General features: G+C 35.3%; 2 protein-coding genes across 2 annotated transcripts; both read right to left on the bottom strand.

The window, feature by feature from the left end:
* Positions 1-18,466: 18,466 nt before the first annotated feature.
* On the bottom strand, positions 18,467-23,692 carry LOC147549621 (uncharacterized). Its single transcript, XM_086669776.1, has 3 exons — positions 22,866-23,692; positions 19,074-19,613; positions 18,467-18,990 (listed from the first exon to the last, which is right to left on the bottom strand). The coding sequence occupies exons 1-3, from the start codon at positions 23,643-23,645 to the stop codon at positions 18,880-18,882; spliced, it is 1,431 nt and encodes a 476-aa protein (XP_086525902.1). The 5' UTR covers positions 23,646-23,692; the 3' UTR covers positions 18,467-18,879.
* Positions 23,693-24,607: 915 nt separating this feature from the next.
* Positions 24,608-26,609, bottom strand: LOC147549620 (uncharacterized). The gene is made up of 3 exons (XM_086668354.1): positions 25,836-26,609; positions 24,872-25,483; positions 24,608-24,715 (listed from the first exon to the last, which is right to left on the bottom strand). The coding sequence occupies exons 1-3, from the start codon at positions 26,607-26,609 to the stop codon at positions 24,608-24,610; spliced, it is 1,494 nt and encodes a 497-aa protein (XP_086524480.1).
* Positions 26,610-27,019: the final 410 nt, after the last annotated feature.

Below are 27,019 nucleotides of genomic sequence, written 5' to 3'. Positions count from 1 at the left end.
TTACTAGACTTTTCATCTCATTCAAGTGTTGAGCAATTGAGGTTCCTTCTTTATATTGTAATTTTCCTAGCTTTCTGAACAAGTAAGCCTTTTTGACAGCAGTCTTCTGATCATATAATTCTTCTAATTTCCTCCATAGACTAAAAGCGGAAGTCTCCGTCGATACATGATGAAAAACACTGGGTTCTTCCCATTGTCGAATAAATCAAACAACCTTTCGATCTAATACCTTCCAGTCTTCTTCATCCATCTTCATCGGTTTTGTACCGTGATTTTCAATGGGTGCAGCTAAGTCTTTGCAGTATAACAAATCTTCCATTTTTGCTTTCCACATCAAATAGTTTTCTCCATCTAAACTAATCATGCGATTAGTATTCACGTCCATATTTCTGAACAATAAATCCAACCTCAGCTTTGGTACCACATGTTAGGAAAAATAACCTAATTAACTTGCTCAGGAATATGAAGATAAACGATGCGAAAGTAAAAGCAGAGACACCAAGATTATTTAACGTGGCAAAAAACCCCTCCAAGATGGAAGGTAAAATAACCATGGGACCTAGTCTAGAAATCTTCCACTATGATTAAATAATGGGTTACACAAATCTTCTCTAAAGCAATAGGGGATTAACCAATTCTTCAAGATGTGTAAAAACACTCTTGGACAACAAATCTTCGCCAACATTATGGTGGATAAACTGAACAAAGAAACAAAGAAATAGAAATCTCTTACTCCTTAGGATTTGAACAAATCCTAGATTACTAAAGGTTGAAGAAGATAACCACAAACCAAATTGCTTCACAAGATTAATAATCTTCTTTTCTTCAAACCAATATTCTTCTCTTTCAATCTCTCTTGAAAGATCCACTTCAGAAATCTCTCCTTCTCTGACTTCTCTTTGTTCTGGAAGTTGTTGTGAATAATCTCTTCCCTTTCATTCCCTTTTATAATGATAAATAATGAGGTTTACCAATAGAAATAGGAATTCCTTTTTAGGCTTGAAAAAATAGAAGTTTCTATTTTTTCCCCAAACAAAGAATAAGAGAAATCCTATTCCAACTAGGAGTCCTTTTATTATAAGGAGGGACCCCAACAAACAATTGTTAGGTTAATCCCACATTGGTTGTGGAAGGGGCAGGGTGTGCGTTAATAAGTGTGGGAGAAGCCTTACCTCTTGAGCTAGCTTTTGGGGTAAGAGAGGCCCAAGACCACCCAACACTGGTATCAGAGCCCGGGTAATAACAAGCCCCGGACCAATAACTATTGAAGTTAAGAGCCAATGTGTGTGGGGGAGATTGTTAGGTTAATCTCATATTGGTTGTGGAAGGGGCAGGTGCGTTAATAAGTGTGGGAGAAGCCTTACCTCTTGAGCTAGCTTTTGGGGTAAGAGAGGCCCAAGACCACCCAACAAAAACAAATCCGCATCAAATTATTATTGAATTATAAAGCAATTTTAAACTATTCCAACAAAAAAGAATTAATCTTAAACTGTCATAACACAGAATATCTCATCTTTTTGAATAAAATCTCTAAATAATTTCATTTGTTACTTCCAAATAATTCTAAAAACGTTAAAAAACAAAACAAACTACAAAATCAACTTGTTTTGGGAATCAAGTTAGCACCTTCAAGATTTTGAAGTTTACGTAAACACTTTTCACCACTTGGCCAATCAAGTGTTGACAATTGTTTTACTAGAAGTTTTATCTAATAATTTTCTAAAAAGAGTTCCAACTTCGTATTTGTCTACATTTCCCCCATCTAAGAAGATGGATTAGAGTCTTCTGCCAAAGTCATTTGACCTTTCACCATTAGTCAGTTCCCAATGACTTGACTTCAATAAATACACATAGTCCCACCCTATTGAAAAACAATTAGGGGACAATGATTAATTCTTCTTCTCCACATTCTCGAATAAACATATGGTGATATGGAGTACTTCATCCTTCAAAGAAGGTAAAACATCACAACAATGTCGCCTCAGTGCCTACATCTGATATGAATTTAAATTTGATTATTAAACTAAAACAAAAAATCTTACAAAATATATTTTAATAGATGAATAACTTGTACTACCTGTTTTGTTTCAAGAACTAGCTTATGAGAGAACACTCTGATTTCTTCAAGTTTCTTTGATGAACCCTTCTTTATCAAGCAATTTTCAGAGATTTTTCTCTTGTAAATACTCTCCACTCCATTCGTAGTAGAAAAAGACAAATGATCTAGAAAGAAAATGGTGGGTCTCGTACAAGGGTCAGGGTCGAGTTCACGAGTATTAAACATGTAAAACTTTTAATACGAAATGTTCTCTTTTCTCTATAATTTGAATGTCTTTTTAATCGGAAGAAGATCTCAAACGACATGTACCTACAACCCTACCAGTGTCTCAAATGAGAGAGTTGTCTACTGGTTGGACGCCAAAACATTGTTTTTGTGTGAGAGGATTGTTTCTACGCCCTTCTACTCAGCTAGTAGCTCTCATAAAAAGATCGACTACACAAACTGGAAGTATTAAATTACGAAAGTACATCTCTATGATTTTGAGATATTCTTTTAATATTTTTTTCTTTTATTTAATTGTGAGAGAAAAATAGAGTTAATTCGAGAGATAAAGTAAAGGGTGTGGGCTTGTGGGGTGGGGGTACCTTTTTTTTTGTTGAAATGTGAAATTCTATTATTCCTCACAAACGTCTTTTGTTTCATAAATCGAAGGCAATTCATTAACCATATGCTTCACTTATAGTAATTTCAAGTTTCCATAGTTCAAGTGTCCATACTTATCATGTCACAACTTGCAAATTCCATTGTTATTAACAGTTGAAAAACAAGACTTGCTAGCAATTTGGATTTCAAGAGGAAACATATTATTTGGTATTAGTCCAATTTTTGTAACAAGTTGGTCTTTTCTTGATAAGAAACAAGTATTCTCATGAAAATAAATATCATATCATTTCCTTAACAAATGACCACTACTAAGAAAATTATTTTTCAAGCCAGGATCATAATAAACTTCCGACATTTTTTGAATATTGTTAGATTTTGTGGGAAAAGATATTTCACCAATACCTCTTATTTTATAGGTTCTAACATCTCTAATTTTCACTTGTCCACTGTCTGATTCAATTAATTTTGAGAATAAATTTCTGTTACCTATCATATGTTTGCTAGCTCCACTTTCTAAATATCAAACATGACCAGTTACATCAGTATCATGATAACATGCAAGTTACAGAGTTTCTGGAAAATCTTTTTCATTTGCATCATCATTACTTTCATGCATAAAACCAAATTCATCATAGTTATCTTGTTGTTTATACCGACATTCTTTACCTGTATGACCAGGTTTGTAACAGCTATAACATTCAAAATAGCCTCTACATCTTCCTCTTTGATAACCACGACCTCTACCTCTATTGAGATACTGAGTTTTAGTAACTTCTTTAGCTTCATTGTTGTTTGAGTAAAAATTACCTCTTCATCTACCACAAAATTCTTTACCACTACCACGTTAAGAACCACGGTATCTCATATTTGTAATTTGGGATTTAAGAGCTTGGTTGGGAAGAGTGGGATTTCTTTGGTTAATTATAAACTCATGTGTTTTTTAAGTTCCCTGTAAATCTTCTAAATAAATTGAAGAGTGGTCTCTTGATTCTTCAATAGCCACCACTACATAATCAAATTTATGTGGTAAACTACGAAGAATTTTTTCAACAATTCTTTCATTTTTCAAAATTTCTCCAGTAGATGCCATTTGATTAACGACATAATTTACTCTTGTAAAATAATCAGAAACATTTTCATTTTCATTTTCATTCATTTCCAATTTTTCAAAATTCCGATCTCAATGTTTGAAGACGTACCTTTTCCTCACCTTTGTATGCAATTTGAATAATCTCCAGTGCTTGCTTTGAAGTTTCAGCTTTAGCAATTCTTTCATTCATCGACTTCTCAATTGCTTGATAAATATGGGACAATGTTTTGTTATCTTTTTTTTTTTTTTTTTCTGTATTCATTCAACATGTTTTTTTAGACTATCGTTAGAGCCGCTTCATTATCTGGAATGGTGAAAACTTCCTCAACAAAACTCCATAAGTCAAAGCAACACCTTTAAATTGTTGCTCCAATAATCATAATCATCTCCATTGAAACGAGGAATTGGTTGAACCATGTTGTTTCTACTACTTGCCATCTCTCACACAACATTTTCTCACAATTTTTTCGAACTTCACTCTGATACCACTTTGTTCGAAATAAAATTTAGACAAGAGAAGAAGGAGATGGCTAAATTTTTTACTTCTATTAACTTTCTTTCTCACTTCTTGCTTGAAACAAATTACAAGCTTGGTTATTTATAGATGCATGCCCAAGTTAATTCTAAATTACTTCTAAGTAAATGGAAAAGACTCTCGACTTTCTAAATACCTTAACATAAGTAACTACTAATATAATAATAGTATGACTTAAATATTTTAATTTAGTGCATAATAAAAACACAAAACTCCTCTTGTTTCATCGTCCACCATTATCTTCGACTAAAAGCAATTGATTCCAAACTAATTTGCTTTAATTTCCATCAAGCGCCAATGAACACTATCGAAATAACAACAATCAGGGTAGTCGATAGGCGAATACGGGTACTTGCACTTTGTGTAGGAGAAAAACTATTGACTTCATCAAATGGGTACATTTCATACCTTAAATAACAACTTCTAAGTAAAACTCTTGCACCTCTATAATAATAACAGCAACTTAGAATCTCATTAGTGGCAGTTTGGAGACAAATCTTACAATCATTTTTAGATAAATCTGGTGTGCATTGAACAAGACCATATAAAGTTTCAATACTTGAATAATTTGATTGACTAGTTGCTACCATTTTTGTTGAATTTCCTGATACAGCCTTTTCAGTAAGTTTACCCATTAAATCCTTCACAGTAGTAGTAAACTTTTCTGGGTCTGAAATATTTTTCATGTTAAATAGAGGTTTATATCCTGTTTTATCTAACACACCGAAAAAGGATCGATTTGAATAACGAATTTGACAATTTTCTTCCTATGTTATTGCTTCTTTACTTGATGGACAGAATTTTTGAATATTTTGAGCTGCTGTTTTAACACAAGTTTGACAATCTTGAGGAGAAACATTTGTTGGAATCGGAGCCGATTTTGGATCGGTTAAAGTCGTCAAACTCAGAAACGAAGCATGCCATTGCGTTCGTCTCGTCGAGCTCTTAAGTTTAGACTCAAGAATCACTCAAATCCGATTCCGGATGAATGAGATATTCAAGTTTGAAGTTTGATCGATTTTTTGGTTAATTTAGGGACTAAATCGCAATAAGGAAAAGTTGGTTTGGGGGCCATTTACGCAAAGAGAACACGTCCAGATCGAACGGCACGCATTCACTCCGCGCAAATGCACCAGATCTAACGGATCACATTAAGCCAGTGTCGGGCACGAGGTGGGATCATCCCGAAACCCCATCCAACGGTGGATCTCCTTCAATTTCGGTACAAGTCCATTAGATCTAACGGAGGGCATTTTCTCCGCGCTTTTGAGCGAGATCTGATGGTCCAAATCTCAACCGACACGAACTGTAGGGAATGAAGTGATGCGTCACTTTATTTCTCAACAGATGCGTCCCTAAAACCCAACAGAAGTGTCCCTTATGAATGCATCTATTCGAAACCTATTTATAGGACCCAAATCAACTCCAAATTTCAATCTGTTTTTTCCAGAGTGTCAAACATTGTTAGAAGATCATATTAGAGTGTCTAAGAGATAGATTTAGCAGAGTTTTCAAGGAGTTTCATAAGCAAGAAGTTTGGTCCATTTGCATAAGTCAGAGGTTAGTATACTTTCAAGTTCGACTGCTTTCTGATTCGAAGTACCATTGAATCGAAAGGTTAATCGTTGTATCCTGGGAGACAAACGCCGGTAACTGTTTGGTACTATACAGGGCGTCAATTGTCTTAAGGAAAGAGGAATACCTCGCCTCGATTAAAAAATTATTCTTCTTCTAATCCTCTGATTTTCTTTTTCTTTTTAGTCTATCTGATTTCTTAATCAAAGACATTCTGATTTTCCAAATCAGAAGTGTGTTGATTTTTAAAGTAATAAATCAGTAAACACAGAAGGATACAATTCCTCTTTCCGATCTTAAATCGATAGTGAGATTCGACTACGAATCATCTGTTCTGGATAATAGACATTATCGGTTAGAAATACGAAAGATATTGAGTTGTTTTATTCCTTAGTTTTTCTCCATTAATTTGGAAAGAAAGTGTGTTTGATTGATTTACAATTAAAATCAAAGTAGTAACCAGTTTCACCAGTGATCCGGTTAGAGACTCGTTGAGTCAACTCGTTGAATCGGTACACCGAAACCAACAACATTAAGTAAGCAGAGGAAGTTTCCGTAAATTCGATCTTCATTCTTACCCACTGTTGTATAATTGAAGCTTGAGATTGAAGCATTTGATTGTAAATTGTTGAGAAGATTATTTAGATTACTTTGAAATGGAGAATTAACAGTGAAATTTGGTGATGTACATATATTATATGGTGGATCTGCTTGAGTAAGAACATGAAGGACGAAGAAGATGGAAGCGAAAAAGAGAAATATCAGTGGAGAATGGTTCATTTTCGCCATTTCGAAGGTAAGTGATTATTGATGAAAAATATAAGAGACAAATAACTAATTAGAATTAATGAATAAAAAAGACTGGACTTATCACAATACATTCTAAAGAGTGGTCTGGATTAAAAATAACTATTTTTAGACGGAACAAGTTGGAAGCCAATGAGAGGAAATTTCAACCTATTCAAGGATAAGGAATCCTTTGTGGCGGCTTACAAGCTAGTGTGTACCTAGAACCCTACCACTGTCCCAAATGAAAGAATATCCACAGGTTGGACGCCAGAACATTATTTTTCGTGAGAGGATTGTTTCTACTCCCTTCGACTCAGCTAGTAGCCAGAGGCGGAGTCAGGAATTGATTGAAGGACGGGCTGATATCTACATAACATCTAACCATACGAAATTTAAGTTTTCAAGTTTATAATTAACTGAACGAGGTTCCAATAGAAAATATGATCTATATTATTATAATCGTTATATTGTATATATACGTATATCGGCAAAATAACTACCATATATCTATCCACGTATGATAGATATGTACACCAAAAAAGAGCAAAAACTATTCAAAAAAAGTCGACGACACTACAACATCAGTATATAACAAAAAAAAGTCTATAACTATAAGACTATAACAGGAACTTACATAAATCAACTAGTTTCAATTGGTCGCGGCTTTGGGGAATAAAGAAACCTCTCCGGGGAATAAATACCTAGTCAGTCAAGGTTGACTTAGGGAGAATATTTAGTTTTTAATCCAAAAAATTCACATGATTGAACTTCGCTTCCTAGTCTTCATCCCATCTCTTTCATCTTCTTCTCTCTATCTCTCATGCTCGTTTTACTTTCCTTCTCTCTTCTGAACCCCTAAAGGGGATCTGAAACCCTAGAGGAGATCTGAAACCCTAAAGGAGATCTGACTTGCCAATCCAAAAAGAGAGAGAAGCACCAAGAACTTTAGCAGAAAAGGCGCATAGAACGGCAAGGAAGAAACCAAAGAGTAAAGAAGCTCCATCTTCAAAGAAAACAACGTAAGGCAAGAGAGAGGGATCGCCCAAAACCCTAATCGATCTGATAAATCTCGACAAACCTGGACAATTGCATCTTTATCCAATCCATATTGTTTGCTAACAGCTTTGGAGATACCCAATATTGCAACGATAACGACAACTGTTAATAATCGCCCCAAGTTTCCCATTTTCACCAATTGTTCAACAACTGTTAACGATTATCCAAGCAGGTCACTAAGATAAAGGGTAAAGTCTCTTATCTGAAACCCTAGAGGGGACCTGATGCGAAGGAAGAATTGAGAAGGAGGAGAAGAAGAAGAGCTGGAAAGAGAATTGTTCATCTCTTCACTTATTTTTTTATGCAATTTAGGGTTTGAGAGAGAGAGAGAGAGGCCGAGAGAGAGAGAGGGAGAGGGAGAGAATGAGGGAGAGAAAGAGAGAGATGGAGGAAAAGATAAGAGAAGAGAGAGAAGAAGAGTAAAACAAGCATGAGAGATAAAGAGAAGAAGATGAGAAGCGATGGGATGAAGATTAGGGAGCGAAGTTCAATCCTGTGATTTTTTAGACTAACAGCTAAATATTCCCCCTAAGTCAACGTTGACTGACTAGGTCTTTATTCCCCAGAGAAGTTTCTTTATTCCCCAAAGTCGCGATCTTTCAATTTTGAACCAATTTCAGTCAAGAGTATAAGAGCAACTCCAAGGGGGAGGGGTCCCGGGCCTTTAATTCAAATTAAGGGCCTAGGACCCCGGTCTCTCCCCTTGGAGCAAGGGTGGGCGGGGACTGAGCCCCTACCCACAGCAAGAGCCGTCCCTTATTAGGGGCCGACCCTTGCTCCCTAACAGACCGTTGGGCAGCTCCCAACGGTCATGTTGGGGAGCAAGATCCCACCGTTGGATCACATCCAATGGTGATACAACGGTGGGATTATTATTATTTTTTTCTTTGTTTTTAAAAACAAAATAAAAATATAAAAATTACTCATTAATTTAAAAACTTAAAAATTCATTAAAAAACTTAAAAAAAACTTAAACTTAAAATAATCTAACACATCCAATCTTAAATTAAGAATCCCTTGATCCCCGCTGCATCCAATATTTCAGTGAATTTGGGGTTGTATTCCCCAACAACAACTTTGTATAATCAAAAGTTCGAGTTTCATTGAAATAGTCTCTCATAATGGCTCCGTGACAGAGTTGTCGATTACGATCTACTGTTCGATGACCCGAAACAGAACCAACATGACGAGTATGTTTTTGTTTAGCATTCTTTTTTATTTGTTGTAACATTAAGAGATCATCATCATCATCTCTTTCTACAGTCCATGCATCTTCTTCAACCATCATGTTGAATAAAAAAGAACAGTGTTGCATTGTAGAAAAGATAGAGGGTATAAGAAGAGAGTTTGATAAGTTTGTAGACAAAGAAGAAATGAAATTGATTTGAGTTTGTAGAGAAAGAGAGTTGTATTTATAGAGAAAAAAAGTTGATAAAAAATTTAATATGGTGGTCGGAAGGGTAAAAAAGAGATAAATTCAAAATTCAAATTTAAGGGCCCGGGACCGCTCACCCTTGGAGTTGATCTTGAGGGGCAGAGCTTAGACCCTTAAATTTGAATGAAAAAGTGAAAATAAGGGTCCCGGACCGCTCACCCTTGGACTTGCTCTAAGACTCTGATAGTAACTTAGACTATGAACAATGAACTATAAGTGACAAAAAACAATCCCAAGATTTTGCCCCATCAATACGCGTTCAGCCCAAACTCAGACCGAAATGCGTTTTAGGTCCAAATCTCAGGGACAGCTAAGAGTTTTCTGTTTTTCAAAAAAATTATACCTGTTTTGCCCCTCCAATGGAAACACTCTTGTTTTCTGTTGTTTTCTGACGTGTTGTCAGCGTGATGGAGAGGGAGCATTTAATTCCCATGCTGGATTTGACGTTAATTAAACCCCCAAATCTCTCAAAATCTTTATAAATATCTCTAAATCCCACAAAATACTCTGTTTTCTTTTGTTTCTCTCTCTAAAACCTTCTCAAAACCGAAGATTCTTACCTATTTCGTTCAAATTTTGAAAATTTTGGATAAAGTTTTGGCGAAATTTAAGCCTCCCGCCCAGATTTGTGAAAGATTTCATCTAAAGTAATTAAGCCTCTCGCCAGATTTTTGAAAACTAAGCATCCCACTGATTATTCTTCCATATCTCTCTAAATTAATTAAGCCTCCCTCTCTCTCTAAAATTCTCTCCCTCTCCGTTGAAACTAATCTTAGGAAGTTGATTATCTTCTTCCTCTCTCTCTTTCTAAAATTTTATTAACTTCTAATCTCTCTCTAAAAACAATTCTCTAAATATTTTTAGAAAAACAGAGGAAGAAGATATGTAAATTTTCTCTCTCTATATAAATATTTCGAAATCGATTATATTCTCACCTCTTATATTCTTGCCATCTTTATCTTTTTGAGAAAAAGAAAGTAGTAAGATTGAAAAGAGAAAATTCTGGAGAGAAAATATGAAAAAGGAATAAAATTTAGAGAGAGGGAAAATAGGAAAAATCTAAATAGAAATTCGAAAAGTGTCTAGTACACAAGAATATCCCCAGTAAATTAAACAGTTTCTGGTAAACCAGAAAATTCCTAGCACAAAAGTGTCTAGAACACAAGAAATTCTCAGTAAATTAAACAGTTTCTGGTAAACCAGAAAATTCGCAGTACAAAAGTGTCTAGTACACAAAAAAATCCCCAGTAAATTAAACAGTTTCCGATAAACCAGAAAATTCGTAGTACAAAGGTGTCTTGTGCACAAGAAAATTCCCAGTAACTTAAACAGTTTCCTGTAAACCAGAAAATTCCTAGCACAAAAGTGTCTAATCTTTGTGAAAATTCCCAGTAAATTAAACAATTTTCGGTAAACCAGAAAATTTCCAACACAAAAGTGTCTAGTACACAAGAGAAATTCCCAGTAATTAAACAATTTCCGGTACATAAGAAAAATCGAAATTAGTTAGAAATTGGTTACAATTTGAGATAAATTAGGAATTGATTAAATTAATAAATATGGAAAGTTGGAGCGAAAAAACAAAAATTTGAACCAATCTGGAAAAATTCGAAATTTGAACCAATCTGGAACAATTCGAAATTTGAGATAAGAAACAAATCAGGGAAAAAAAAGAAAGAATTTTGAACCAATTGGAGAGAGTAATTTAAAGAGAAATATTTGTTGAGATTGGAGAGAGAATTTTAAAAAGAGAAGAAGTTGTTGAGATTGGAGAGAGAATAGGAATTGGAGAGAGAAAAAATCCTAAATTTGTTAGAAATTGGTTAAATTAGGAGGGAAATTAGGATTTAGTTAAATAAATAAAGAGAAATAAATCTGGAAAGAGAATTAGAGAGAAAGTAAAAGAGTAGAGAGAGAAAGTAAAACGCGGAGTGGAGAATCCCGTGATTTTTCAGAGTGACAATTCCGTAAATTTCTGGGTGGCAGCTTTCGTAAATTTGATGGAAAATCGAGGGGTTCACGGTAATTTCCAGTGTGTGTCTGACCCTTTGGACTGGGTTTACATATTTACCCAGTAATGGACTGGGTTTATATTTTGGGCCCAACGCTCATTCCCTAAAAAATCATTATTCAAACAATTTCAAATCTTAGTTTTTATACTGGATTCAAGGGTTCACACTTTGATACCTATTTTGATTCAATGAACTACAAGTGAGAATTAAAGAAGTTTATCTTTTATAATCATCAATCAACTAGTTTCACTATCACATTATTCTAATTTCAAACAAGGTTTTGAAAAGATAAGAGAAAAAAAATATTAATGTACTTGGTGGTATGAGAGAATTAGAAGAATAAGAGCTACTATCATACTTGATTTTTCATCCCACTAAAAGTCTAGAACACCCCAAAATCAAGAACTTGTGAAAGGCGGTTGGTGGAGTTAGGCGGTTTGGTGAGAATTGCTAAATTTTGGAAGTTACTCAAAATTTCAAATTGGAATTGGCGGTTTAGGCTTATGGCGGTTTCAATTTAGGTTTTGGTTTCCAATTTTCCCACCGGCTTATAATAATATAAAAATGGGGTTAAGTGCTTTGTAACATCAAACACAACTACTCAACAACAACTCTTCTTTAGAGAGAGCTGGAAAGAGAGCAAGTGAGAGAGAAATTTTGTTCATAGTTCTGAGCGGTGTTAAATTTCTCGGTCGTCGAAGATTTAGTATAGAAGGTTATTGTCTATATGGTACCATCTTGGGACGAACTTGCGGGTTGTGTGAGTCGTCTTCATCTATCCCTTAATAAAGATTTCTTGTTCGCCCGAGGACGTAGGCTTTAAAGCCGAACCTCGTAAATTCTGTTTGCATATTTTGTTTTGGCTTAGCTTTTCGATTAATTTTCAGAATCAGATCAATTTCTAGGATAGGTTCGATAGCTTCCGTGATTTTTAGTTCTAACAATATTTCTAGGATAGGTTCGATAGCTTCCGTGACTTTTAGTACCAACAATTGGTATCAGAGCCTTGTTGAGATTGAACGAAGAGAAGATGGGATCGAGAAGTGGTACGGTCAAATCAGGAAAATATGAGATAGAGAAGTTCAATGGGAAAAACGATTTTTCTTATTAGCGGATGCAGATGAAGAATCTGTTAATCTCGCAGAAATTACACAAGACGTTGACAGGAAAGAAACCAGGAGATATGTCAGATGAGGATTGGGAAGAGTTAGATCTCGAAGCACGGGCTACCAGTATGTTGTGTCTTGAGAGGGATGTGGCGTTCCTAGTAGACGAAGAAACAACAGCGGCGAGTGTGTGGTTAAAGCTAGAAAGCAACTTCATGACGAAAACTTTAACGAATCGGGTCTACTTAAAATCCAAATTATTCACATGTAGAATGGAAGAGGGTTCTTCTATTCAAGAATATGTGAATAGCTTTGACAGGATTATCTCAGATTTGAAGGATATTGATGTTAAGGTTGAGGATGAGGACCAAACCCTCATATTGTTACTTTCATTGCCTAAATCCTATGAGAACCTTGTTCAAACTTTGATGCTTGTTGGTGACAGTCTAAGCATGGAAGAGACGAGAAATTCGTTATTAGCGGATGACCTTCGTAAGGTTGCTACTAGCAGTATGACGTCAGGTGGAGTAGACAAGGATCAAGCACAAGGGTTGTTTGTAACGAGGGGGAGGAGTAATGAAAGGGGAAAGGGAAAGGGCGGGAAATCTAGATCCAAATCTAGAGGCTCTTTCAAGAAAACGTGCTTTAGTTGTGGTGAGCTTGGCTACTTTAAAGCGGCTTGTCCAAAGAAAAAGTTGAAGCAAAAGAACGCAGGCTACAAGGGGAAACAAGAGATGCAAGAGGCGGGATATGTGTCAGAAGACCCTGACGAATGTTTCTCGGTAACAGAGGTGTCTGAGAAGATCTCCGATAAGTGGATGCTTGATTCAGGGGCATCACACCATATGTGTCAAAATAGAGAGTGGTTTACTTCCTATAGGAGTATAGATGGTGGTACAGTTATACTGGATGATGATAATATATGTAAAACTGTGGGACTCGGAACAATACGTATCAAGATGCACGATGGAGTGGTGAGAACATTGACGGACGAAAGACACATACCCGATTTGCGGAAAAATCTAATTTGCCTTGGTGTGTTAGAGCGGAACGGCTGTAAGATAATTATAGAGAATGACTCCATAAAAGTCGTTAAGGGTTCTTTGGTTGTAATGAGAGGTACTCGTTACGGTCATTTATACAAACTTTTGGGGACAACAATTACGGGAGATGTAACAATAGGAATCAATGGAAGGGATCCAACGGCTAGTACGAGGCTTTGGCATATGCGCCTTGGGCATATGTCAGAAAAGGGTCTATCTTTGATGTGCGGGAAAGGCTTGTTGAAGGACATGAAGAAGCCTTGCATGGAGTTTTGTGAGCATTGTGTGTTCAAGAAGGCACGCAGGGTGACGTTCTCTACAAGCAAGCACAGGAGCAAAGAGGTTTTAGACTACGTACATACCAATGTCTGGGGACCGGCAAAGTTACCTTCCAAAGGTGGTTCCAGGTATTTTGTTACATTCGTTGATGATCATTCGAGATTTGTCTGGCTTTATTTTCTGAAGCATAAGAATGAGGTATTGAACATGTTCCTGGTGTGGAAAGCAATGCTTGAGAACAAAACTGGTCGAAAGCTGAAGACGTTAAGATCGGATAATGGGACCGAGTACACGAATGGGGCATTCAAGGAGTTTTGTAATCAGGAAGGCATTGTGAGGCACTGGACAGTAGTAAACACACCTCAGCAGAATGGAGTCACAGAGAGATTGAACCGTACACTACTTGAGAAGGCTAGATGCATGCGCTCCAATTCGGGATTAGGCGTAGAATGGTGGGCAGAATCTGTTGCTACAGCTTGTTATATTGTGAACAGGTCTCCACATTCTTCTTTAGATGGCGACATACCTTACGAGGTGTGGTCAGGTGAACATGGAGATTACGGGAGACTTAGGGTTTTCGGTTGTACGGCCTATTACCATGTCAAAGGTAACAAACTGGATAATAGAGCAAAGAAGGCAATTTTCTTAGGATATGCTACAAAGGTCAAGGGTTATCGGCTATGGTGTACGGAAGACAAGAAGTTTGTAATCACCAGAGATGTGGTGTTTGATGAGTCATCTATTGTAGCTATGGCGAAAGCTACGGTGCCTAGTTGTGGTGATGTTGGGTCTACTAAAGCTCAAGTAGTGGAAGTAGAAGCCGAAGACTAACGGGTTTCTAGGAATCATGATCAGGTGGAGCATCAGGATAATACTCAGGATGAGAAAATTGATGAACCCGATCATGAGGAGGTTCAAGGAGTAGGTACACAAGTTTTACAACAACAACAGCAGGATGTTTCGGTACACACTAGGCCGAAACGGTTATATAAGCCGGTATAGAGGTTAGGGTCAGACAAACCTCTTAGGCATTATGGGCAGGCAAATGTGGTTGAATATGCACTCTCGGGGGAAGACGACGAGCCGGTCACCTTCAAACAAGCTATTACCGCGGAGAATAGAGAGAGTTGGTTGGTTGCTATGCAAGAAGAGATGGAGTCTCTTCACAAGAACAAGACATGAGAGGTTGTCCATTGCCCAAAGGAAAGTCTGTTATTGGTTGTAAATGGGTGTACAAGAAGAAAGAGGATTCTTCTGAGATCAAGGGTACAAGGTATAAGGCAAGACTAGTGGCCAAGGGTTATGAACAGAAAGAAGGGGTCGACTACAATGAGATTTTCTCACCGGTCGTGAAACATACTTCTATTCGGGTGCTATTGAGTATTGTTGCTCACAGTGATCTTGAGCTGGAACAACTCGATGTTAAAACCGCCTTCTTGCACGGAGATTTGGAAGAAATTTATATGGCTCAACCTGAGGGATGCAAGGTTGAGGGTAAAGAAAATCAAGTATGTCGTTTGAGGAAATCTCTTTACGGATTAAAACAGTCCCCTCGCCAATGGTACAAAAGATTTGATTTTTTCATGCTAAAGCATGGTTTTCGCAGAAGTGCCTATGATTGTTGTGTATACATCAAGAAGCTTCGTGAAGGTGATTTTATTTATCTCCTTTTGTATGTGGATGATATGCTTATTGCTTCTCGAAGCATTGTGGAGATAGATAAGTTGAAATCTCAACTCAGTCAAGAGTTTGAGATGAAAGACATGGGCGCTGCAAAGAAGATACTGGGAATGGAGATTAAGAGAGAGCGGTCAAGTAAGAAACTGTACTTGAATCAGAAAGGTTACATCGAACGAGTAGTTTCTCGGTACGGGATGCAGAATGCGAAGGCGGTGTCAACACCTTTGGCACCACACTTCAGGCTCTCGGAAAAACAATCTCCCACTACTACGGTGGAGAAGGATCATATGGATCGTGTACCGTATGCTAGTGCAGTTGGCAGTTTGATGTACGTTATGGTGTGTACTCGTCTGGATATTTTACAAGCGGCCAGTGTGGTTAGTAGGTTTATGGCAAACCCGGGGAAGACACAGTGGGAAGCTGTGAAGTGGGTCTTGAGGTACTTGAAGGGTACCGCTGATACGGGTTTGTGCTTTGGTGGAGACACATGTCAGGTAAGCGGTTATGTTGACTCGGATTATGCTGGTGATCTAGATAGAAGACGATCTACTACTGGTTATGTATTTAGGGTACATGGTGCTCCAATTAGTTGGCGATCGGTGTTACAATCTACAGTTGCGTTATCTACTACGGAGGCCGAGTATATGGCTATGGCCGAGGGTGTGAAGGAAGCATTGTGGTTGTGGGGTCTTCTGGATGATCTAGGGCTTAAGCAAGAGTGCCTAGATTTATGGTGTGATAGTCAAAGTGCGATCCACTTGGCGAAGAATCAGGTTCATCATGCTCGCACTAAGCATATCGATGTCAGGTATCACTTTGTACGAGATGTCATAGAGGAAGGTGATGTTTCTCTCATAAAGGTACACACAGATGAGAATCCCGCGGACATGTTGACTAAAGCAAGTTTCAGCATTGCTTGAAATTGCTACAAATCGGCTTGTGTTAAGTTGCCCGAAAGGGCGTAATGGCGACAAGGTAAATTTTATGTGAAGGATTGGTAGAACTACGGTAGGCTTGATCCTATAAAAGGGTACGTAGGCAGCCATGGTCATATGATGCAGTCGGATGAAGTTACAAGAAGCAGATATATATTACAAGGAGTATCCTGGTGTTCGTCCAAAATTTGAAGTATATCAAATTGTGTACGAGGTGGAGAATTGTGAGAGGCGGTTGGTGGAGTTAGGCGGTTTGGTGAGAATTGCTAAATTTTGGAAGTTACTCAAAATTTCAAATTGGAATTGGCGGTTTAGGCTTATCGCGGTTTCAATTTAGGTTTTGGTTTCCAATTTTCCCACCGGCTTATAATAATATAAAAAAGGAGTTAAGTGCTTTGTAACATCAAACACAACTACTCAACAACAATTCTTCTTTAGAGAGAGCAAGTGAGAGAAATTTTATTCATAATTTTGAGCGGTGTTTAATTTCTCGGTCGTCGAAGATCTAGTATAGAAGGTTAATTTCTATACGGTACCATCTTGGGACGAACTTGCGGGTTGTGTGAGTCGTCTTCATCTATCCTTCAATAAAGATTGTTTGTTCGCCCAAGGACGTAGGCTTTAAAGCCGAACCTCGTTAATTCTGTTTGCATATTTAGTTTTGGCATAACTTTTCGATTAATCTTCATAATCGGATCAATTTCTAGGATAGGTTCGATAGGATTTTAGTCATTTTCCCTTTTGGAAGAAACATTGTTGATACATAATGTGTTATGTATGACACATAAAAAAATGAAATAAAATATGGAACTTTATTTCATGAACAGAAAAACGCTGTAACTTTGACATCTAAACATACTTTAACTATACTAAATGTGTTTTATTGTAGAAATATACATAATTTATACTAAGTAATGTGTATATTGCGAAACAGATCGTAAGTTTGAAATCAATCGAAAAATTTGAGGAAAAAAAGAAGACAATGTTAGAGATTGGTTTCCAAAAGTGGTTTTTACTTATATAAAAGGTTATAAAAGGTATTGTGATTAAATAGAAATAATAAAGATCTGTTTTTTTCTATAAAGATGGGTCAATTTGGACTAAATATCCATTATAATTATTATTTTGACTTAAGATTCTATATTAATATTAGAGTGGACTAAATGTGTGTTTAGGTGTAGATTTTTTGACTAGGAACGCAAAAAATCTTTTAGAAAGCTTCACATATATTTACTGACAATGCAGAGTTTGGCCAAACCAAATTTATACTAATAAAATATTTAGTATGAAATTTTGGAATATTATTTAATTACAATTTGAGTTGTTTGGTATTTCATGTTATTCTATGGAATTTTCACTTCACCCAGGCCCGTGGATGGGCCAGTGCGGGCCCTGCCCGCACTGGGTCCACCACGACAAGCGGCCCATTAGTTCTCTATCTTGTCTAGTTAAACGAGTTAATAAAATAAGACTACTATTACATCACTTGATGAGTAGCTCAGTTGGTAAGTGTGTTTTATTTGTGCATAGGAGGTCTTGGGTTCAACCCCCGCTAAAGACAATTTTTTAACTTTTTTATGTAAGTTATGACACAACTCTCTCACTCTCTAGACCTCTCCCACTTTCAAATGTGTATTTGTTATTACAATTTTTTTTAATCAATCCATCTTTCTAAACTTCAATTTTAGATTGTGTGATAAAGAAAAGTCGAAACTCTATTTTTTGTAAAATCCAATACAAATTAGAATACTTTTATTTAGTTAAGATAATCACAGAGCACACCATTAATTGGGGCTCATCAATGATTTATTATAACGTTGTACAAGTAAACTGTTTCAAATTTTACTTATTACTTCGCGTGTAAATTTTTTTCCTTTGGAATTTGTGTAATTGGGTCTCGATTAAAGTTTGACACTGGGCCTCAAAATTGTCAGCCACGGTCCTGACTTCACCTTAACCCAAATGATATATAAACGGTGCATGCCCTTTTATTGGTACAAGAGAATCACATCTTGTCAACAAAAATAAAATAAAAAAGAGAATCACATCTCTAATACACATTTCATTTTCATGGATAAGGGTTTTCCTGGAGCAATTTCAATTATTGTTTTCAAATAATATTATTTAAAAACTTTGAAGACCGAGAATAAATATTAGAAAACTACAGAAAAAATAGAAGAGATATACTGTGACGGAAGGTTTTCAAATTTTGGCATGAACGTAAATAGCACAATGTAATAAACTTGAATCATAAAAAGAGAGAGAATGAAAAAACAAATCCCCATCAAATTATTATTGAATTATAAAGTAATTTTAAACTGTTTCAAGAGAAAAAAAAAAAGAGTCACTTTAGATTGTCATAACACAAAATTTTATCTTTCTGAATGCAATTCTCCAAATAATTTCGTTTGTTACTTTCAAATAATTTTGAAAACTTTTTACAAACAAACCAGACTACGAAACCAACTTATCTTGTATATTTGTTTTACCGGAGTTGTACTAGAAGTTTTATCCAACAATTCTCTAAAAGGAGTTACAACTTCATGTTTTACTTTTCTGTCACATCTAAGAAGATGGATTAGAGGCCTCTCCCAAAGTCATTTGACCTTTCACCATTAGTCAGTTTCCAATGGCTTGGACTTCAATAAATACATATAGTCCCACCCTATTGAAAAAGAATTAGGGGTACATGATCAATTCTTCTTCCGCACATTCTCGAATAGACATATCAAGTACTTCATCGTTCAAAGAAGGTAATACATCGCAACAATGTCGCCTCGGTGCTTGCATCTGATATATGTTTAAATTTGATTGTTAGACTAAAACAAAAAATCTTAGAAAATAGATTTTAATGGATGAATAATTTGTACTACCTGTTTTGCATCAAGATCTAGCTTATGAGAGAACACTCTGATTTCTTCAAGTTTCTTTGATGAACCCTTCTTCACCAAGCAATTTTCAGAGATTCTTCTCTTGTAAATACTCTCAACTCCATTTGTAGTAGAAAATGATAAGTGATCTAGAAAGAAAATGGCGGGTCTCTCACAAGGGTCAGGGTCGAGTTCACGAGTATTAAACATGTACAAATTTGAATACGGAATGTTCTCTTTTCTCCATAATTTGAACGTTTTTTTAACCGGAAGAAGATCTCGAACGGGTACATTGGACTCGAAAATTTGAATAGCATAACCCCATGAGATTGAAATTGTCCATGGAAATTTTTTGTTATAACAAATTGTTTGTTGAAGAATTCTTAGAGGATCAAATTGTGATGCTTTGAGTAAATGTTGGAGTGATTGAATAGTTGTTTTGTTTGGAAAAATTGGTTGGACATAATCTAAGTGATGAAGAGATAGTAAAGGGGTTAACGGATGAGCGGCTAATAACCCAAATAGATCGCCTCTGATATCAATCTACACATACATATATATCAGTATTTTATTGAGTTAGAAACTGAAGAAAACAAAATAAATGATCTAAAGGCTACACCGAGTCAGTACATTCCATGTCCACGAGTTAGATTTTAAATCTGAATAGAGACATAAACTTTGAGAATAGTCCCACATGGGAGAATGGGTAACTAGCAACAAAGAATATAAAGTATAGGTCATCTCCACGGATGAGCACAAACTTAACATGAACAAACCTTACTACCTTAGGTTGTGGATGGTTTTATCATTTTTGGTGTAAAAGGCTCATCTTGGCCTTGTCTGGGTGAGACTCAGTCAAGTAAGAACTAAATATTTGTTCCAACTAATACTTCCAAATTGACTTGTTGTAGTCCTGTAGACAAGTCAGAGCTTCAGATAAATCAAGCTCGGGCCAGCTGAAGTCATCATATGAGTTTGATTTGAACATCCCAAAAGAAAGCAATCCTAAATTTAGGTTTGGTTGGTTTTGCTAGTTCGAGATTCTGACTCAAGGTCCAAGTAGGCCCAAGTAAGTTTTAGATTATTATTGGTATGTTTTTTTTTTGTTGAAATATTAGTATTGGTATGTTTAGTTCCAACAAGTTGAAACTGAGTGACTCCTTTAAACGTTTGATTGAAGCTGGTTGTTGAAATATTTAACATAGGTGAAATTTTATTCTTTATTTTTTATTTGAATACAAGTCAAATTCAACCCATTCAGGTTCACCAAAAAAAAAAAAAAACAAATTCAACCCATTGAGAATGAAATATCAAAGTTCAAATAAATAAAATTCCGTCTAGGTCAATGACCATTGAGTGCACACAGTCATAAGGCATCACGAAGATGATGATGAAGACATTCTCTCTTTATTTGTAGTTTGGGGTTGTTTAGAATATTTTCGTAATAACAGTTGTGACGTTCCTAAACTGATGACAACATTAGATGTAGTTCAGTTGGTAAGAGCTGGAGTGATGAATTTGGTTTACTCTCATACATCACGGTTCCAGACCCTTAGTTGTATTGTTCTCGTAATGAATGATTTGGTTGAGCTATTTGTCTTTATGTGTTAGTATCATATTGATTGATTTGGTTGAGCTAATGATTCGTATTATCGCCAAATTTAATAAATCGTGAATTGATGTAAAACTATGAAAAACGTCTCACATAGGAAACTCATTGTTTAAATAGATTACAAATTGTCGAGGACAAAAATTTGATTTTCTTAATAAAAATATTATTTCTCAACCAAAAAAAAAGAAAAAATTAAATTAAATATTATAAATATTTGTTTATAAGTTAAAAATGCGACATATAATATAGAAGATTTAAAGTTATCGTTGAACTCCATAAATCTTCTTTTTTACTTTAGTCTCCCCTAAACATTAATCCTGAATCCGTCACTGATTGTGTATATCGAAGATGCAGAAGATATCACTATGTTTTATCTACATATGCTTTTGATTATGTCAAAGATGAAGAAGATTTGTGCTTTTGATGAACAATGATAGAAGACTACAATCTTTGCGTGCAAAAATGATTGTGCACAACAACAAAACCATTTATGGTTGATCACAAAAGACTCACGGATGATAATGTGCAATGTAAAAACGTTTTTGTGCACTGATAATTTATAAGTAAACATGCACGAACAACCGCTTATCCAATTGGTTATGCATCTCCTCTGAAACTGGAGGTCGCGAGTTCAATCTACGATGTAAGTGGAATCTATCATTTTTTTTACTTGTGTTAAAGGGTATAAATAATGTGAAAGTAGTAATGTGCTTTGATGCGTGTCAGAATTGGCCCCAAGATGTCTATGATGGTAGTTATAGGGCTTATCTGATTTAAAGGAAGCATGAAAAATCCAAAATCTGGACCCAAATAGGAAAAAAAACCATCCGAACAATTAATGTAAAAAACCGTTTTTAAAACACTTTTTAAACTGTTGACAACATATATGATTACGTTTTCACAAGAAAGTCTTATTTCTCCATAATCCCTGTTTTACCCTTCTATGTTGACGACATATATAAATATGTTGTTATAAACTATTACCAACATACATGCATACTAATGTCCAGACTTGTTATAAAATGTTGACAACATATATAATTGTCCTAGCCGGTTATAAAATGTTGACAACACATATAATTTTGTTTTTAACAACATAGACAATGCATTAGCCAAAATATTATTTTTCTGTTAATGTGTTTGCAAATACAAAGGATAATATGTAGACCATTTTAGTTTTTGCAAGACAAACTAAAAAATGCATTAGTCTAAATGTTTTTTTGTCGAAAGCAAAGCAAAAAAATGCGGGAACTATTTCTTTCTTCACAAGACAAATCGAAAAATGTTTTAGTCAAAATGTTAGTGCCAGACAATGTGATTGTCAAATGCAAAAGAAGAAATGCAAAACATTTTTGAGCAAAAATGTATTTCTTTAGAAATTTACAAAATTGTTGAGAGCAAACTGAGATTTGTTCGAAAATTTTCAAAAATGTCTTTTACGTTGATTTGAGTGAGAAATTTCATTTCGAGAGTAAAGTTGTATTTTTACGAAATTAACTTTTTTTTTCAAATATTATTCAAGTTTGGACCTAATTTCTTATTATCTCCCAAATTTTGGATTATTAAAATTATCCTCCCTATTTACTTCATGTATTTATCATTACGTGTTCATATCATATTAAATGTAATGATTCTTGGAATGAAGGAATGAATCAAAGCACCAAATAATTGTATTGAACTTCATAAAAAGTTCAATGAAACTTACCGAGTTAGTTATGAAGAATACAAAGATCAAATAAATTTAGATAGAAAAAACCTAAGAAAGATGACGCTATACTCGGTCTCCTTGATGAATCCTAGTCGGTTGACGTGGTCGACCAAGATTTAGAGAACCAATCAAAATTCCGACGAAAGAAACAAGAAATTTGACACTCAAAATATTTTTGCAGATCAATCAAAATTCCACATTTTTACGTACGAAATTATATTTGACGATTTCACCAAATTTTTCACTTTTTTTTTTGCCTGCAATGGCTTGCACGCAAGTATGCAATAAAGTCATTGGACATGTCTTAGTTTTGGTTCCATTGTCTTTATGACACATTTGCTGACGGGCCAGGACTAAACTCATAAACTAACAAGTCACACCGGGCTTCTAAATTGTCAGCCACGGCTCTGGATTAGGACTTCAAAATAAAGCACGGCCCTGGATTAGGACTTCAAAATAAAGCATGAAAGCATACCTGATGAAATCCGAGTTCATGAGTCAATCCAACGCCAAGCTCTGCCAAACAAGAATAGATCCTAGCATCACTTCCATAAAGATGTGGGTACCGATTCAAACATGAATCCAAAACTTTAGCTAGAACTTTTCCTAATGGATAACTAATAGCAAAGCCTCCTCCTCCATACCCCATTTCAAACGATGATAAATCGTTATCGTTTTGAATAAATGTTTCCGAAATCGACCCAATATAATACCATTGATTATAATCATATTTGGAAAGTGTTTTCGCTAAACTTTCCGCGAAAAAAACTGTATCATCGTCACCGAAAACAAACCATTTGACATCTGAGTGATTTAAATTTACAGTTTCCAAAACTGCACGTGCCACACGAATGGCCGACCGGTCACCTCCTTTAAAACTATATGGAAAATGCGAAGTATCCCCGGATATACATATAGGAGGAAGCAAAGAACTATCATCATTTTGGGGTACCATTTTTTCAACAAATACGCATCCTCTCATTTCTTTAGGTTTCCACCATAATCGAACGTATTCTTTTCGTCTTGGCCATGATTTTACACTAGAAGCAATACCAAAAACAATATTGCTTATAGTAGTCTGCGAAGAAACATCATGTAATTTTGTGAACCATATGTTATCGAACGTCGAAGAATGGAGTACTGATATCGATACAAGTAGATAGAGAATACAAAGGAAGGTGAAGAGTAAGAGGATGATTTTAATGGGAGATGAAGTTTGGAGGGATTTATCAGAAGAAGACATTTTCATCTTCATTTGGAGATGTAGAAAGCTTATAACTAGAAATGTATAGTTAGATACAAGTCCACATCTTAAGGTTGAATCCTAAATTTTCCTTGGGTAAATTCAGAGATAGAGTTGACAATAAACCAAACTTGATGGTCAAACTTTCTATTTTTTAATTGGAACTTCATTTGTAGGTAAAGTTACACTCTCTTCTGTCACCTTGAGAATTATGGCTTCATTCTTACTTAACTTTCACATTATATATTAACTACCAATTTTTTTTTGGAGGTTTAAATGCTTGGAATTTCTAAGAATTTAGAAATAGACGACCGATAATGTTATTCATTTTTGGTGGTAAATGATAAAAAAAATATTTGTAACAACATTTCTTTAAGGGAAATACTAAATGTACAAAATATCGTAACTTACTTCAGCAAGTCAAAATTCTTTCTGTACAAATATATTTAGATGTAAAACACCTATTTGGTGGAGAGAGAGGATGTTACTATGTTAGTTTGGTCTTATTCCACATTGTCAGTGAATTCTTATATGAATAAGAAGAATTTGTGAATACTATATAGTCGTTTTTCGAAAATGAATACATTTAGGTGAATATTTGACAAATTCTTAAGTAAAAGGTGGAGTTGGTAAACATCCATTTATAATGGGGAAAAACCATAGGTTTTGGCTGAAATTTAATTTGAGCTGGTATAAAGTGGAATGTTGTTTAGAAATTACTTTCTCTCAAATTCTTTTTCTCATATTATCAAGAAAGACAAAAAATATCAATCTCTTCAATCACCTTTTTTTTGTTAAAAAATGGATTCAATCACTTGGTTCCATCATCCATGTCATCAAATCAGTTGCTATTGCTTGTGTTCTATCTCAAAAGTGACTAACTTTTTAAAAAGATGGTGTACATGAAAATTTTGACTTACAATAAATTCTACATACATAATGAGCTCGAAAGGAAAATAATGCGGTTAAATTTACTAGTGCATAAAAGTCAATTCATCTTCTCTACATTCTCTAATGGCCAAATCGAGCTCATCTATATCACTTGAAGAAGGTAAAACATCACAACAATGTCGTCTTGGTGCCTGCAACGAAAAATATTGGCATAGTTAACAATGTTTAATGACCATGATTCATATGAAAATAAAACTAAAAATAAAAGTGTCTCAAGTCTGACTCTGGTAGCTAAAGTTAGACCACGAGTCAGATTTCAGATCTGAAATGAGAAAAACACGACGTACCTGTTTAATACCAAGATCTAGCTTATGTGAAACCACTCTAACTTCTTTTAATCTCCCAGATGAACCCATCCATAGAAAACAATCATCTTTAGAATCATTTCTCCTGTAAATGCTTTTAATAATACCCCAATCTTCATTAGAAGTAGATGAAGAAGAAGAAGAAGAAGAAGAAGAAGAAGAAGAAGAAGAAGAAGAAGAAGAAGAAGAAGAAGAAGAAGAAGATAAACTATCTAAAAAGAATGTAGTTGGTCTTGTACATGGGTGTTTATATACTTCTCTTGTTTTAAACATATATTGTACTTGTCCTTTATTCCATGGTTTAAATGTTTTTTGAACATTAAGAATATCCGGAACAAGAATGTTTTTTTCGAATATTTGAACAGCATAACCCCAAGATATCGAAATTGTCCACAAAAACCTTCTCTCATAACAAATTGTCTGTTGTAAAATTCTCTGAGGATCAAATGCTATTGCTTTGAATAAATGTTGTAATGCTTCATTTGTTGTCTTGTTTGGAAATATGGGTTTGATGTAATCCAAGTGATGAAGTGATACCAAAGGCGATAGTCCGTGAGTCATTAGTAACCCAAATAGATCTCCTCGAACGTCAACCTAGTAAATGTTTAAAATCTTTTAGAAATCTTGAATGAATTTCTATATGATTTTTTATGTTAGATGAATGATGTGAGCCGTTTTCCACATGAATTTCCCTCGCATTAGGCGTGGGATGGTGGGTTCGATTAAAATTAGCCCACACGGCCTCTAAGCTTCTCTTAGAAGGTGTAAGTGTACAGACGGGTCAATGTTAGTCTAGCCAATATCGGTTGATACTGGGGTCTACATATCGGTTGATACTGGGGTCTACATATCGGTTGATACTGGGGTCTACATATCGGTTGATATTATATACCAGGTCAATATCAGTTCCATTTTACCATATTGTAATGGGTAGTAGAGTACCTACCTGGTGAAAGCCTGGTTCATGAGTGACACCGACCCCTAACTCGGCCAAGCAAGAGGAAATCCTAGAATCACTGCCGTAAACATGTGGATACCGAACCAGACATGAATCAAGAACCTTAGCAAGAACCCTTGCTAATGGATAGCTTATTGCAAACCCACCTCCTCCAAATGCCATTTCAAACGAAAAGAAACGATTTTGAGCATAAGATTCTGAATTACTCCCAATATAATACCACTGATTATGATCATACTTAGAAAGAGTTTTCACCAAATTCTCTGTAATGAATAAAGTATCATCGTCCCCGAAAACAAACCATCTCACATCTGAATGATTTAAATTGACAGTTTCTAATACAACTCGAGCTACACGAATGGCAGATCGATATCCTCCTCGATAAGTATATCGAAAATGAGAAGTGTCATTCGAGATACATATTGGGGGAAGAGTTTTACTTTCATTTTGTAGAGATGGCATTCTCTCAAGAAACACACATCCTTTCATTTGTTTCGGTTTCCACCATAACTTAACATATTCTTTTCGCTTAGACCATGACTTGTTATTAGAAGCAATGCCAAAAACGATATGTTTTAATGACGTCTGTGACGAAAAATGCTTGGATGTTGTAACCCAAATGCTATCGAATGAAGGACGGATAAAAGAGAAGCAACCAAAGAGAGAGAATATACAGATGAAAGATAAGAGTAAAAACAAGATTTTCATGGGATGTGAATATAGAGTCTTGAACTTATGTAGCTTATCAGAAAACAATAACATTTTCATTAATGGTGTAGGTAAGGAATCCCTCTTTGAAAACTGTTGATTCCAAATTTGAGATCTGAAATTTTGTTTATGATCTCAAATACCCATTTCAAAGAACTTTAATGAAATAACTTGAAAGTAAACTGGATTTAAGTATGAAAATTAATGGATATTGACTGTCGAAAATTATATTAGACTCAAATTAGGTTTGCAGTTTTTATTGTAAGAAGGAAGGGTAACTAATCTACAGTTTTTCTTCCTTAATGTTCCAAACTTATACTAAAACCATGAAATAAATTATGAAAATTTAATGATAGTATTTATTGGTATTGCAAGTTAGAACTCATAAATGAAAAGTGCAATTTGCTTTTTTTTTTAACTGTCGAATTATAGAAGACTGAATCAATATAAGATTTCAGATTGTA

Source organism: Eschscholzia californica, unplaced genomic scaffold (assembly GCF_041429995.1).
Source record: "Eschscholzia californica isolate CP2 unplaced genomic scaffold, dmEscCali1.0.p SCAF_3, whole genome shotgun sequence".
NCBI classification, from domain to species: Eukaryota; Viridiplantae; Streptophyta; class Magnoliopsida; order Ranunculales; family Papaveraceae; genus Eschscholzia; species Eschscholzia californica.
This window is presented reverse-complemented; position numbering and strand designations above follow the sequence as displayed.

Bases quoted from the DNA above. Each gene is read 5' to 3' on its own strand.
- LOC147549621 (XM_086669776.1), bottom strand. From the start codon at position 23,645: ATGAAGATGAAAATGTCTTCTTCTGATAAATCCCTCCAAACTTCATCT. The intron at 19,614-22,865 runs GTATGCTTTCAT...ATGTATGTGTAG, and splicing joins ATGAACTCGGATTTCATCAG to ATTGATATCAGAGGCGATCT. The intron at 18,991-19,073 runs GTAGTACAAATT...AACATATATCAG, and splicing joins TAGATCTTGATGCAAAACAG to ATGCAAGCACCGAGGCGACA.
- LOC147549620 (XM_086668354.1), bottom strand. From the start codon at position 26,609: ATGTTATTGTTTTCTGATAAGCTACATAAGTTCAAGACTCTATATTCA. The intron at 25,484-25,835 runs GTAGGTACTCTA...AACATTTACTAG, and splicing joins ATGAACCAGGCTTTCACCAG to GTTGACGTTCGAGGAGATCT. The intron at 24,716-24,871 runs GTACGTCGTGTT...TTTTCGTTGCAG, and splicing joins TAGATCTTGGTATTAAACAG to GCACCAAGACGACATTGTTG.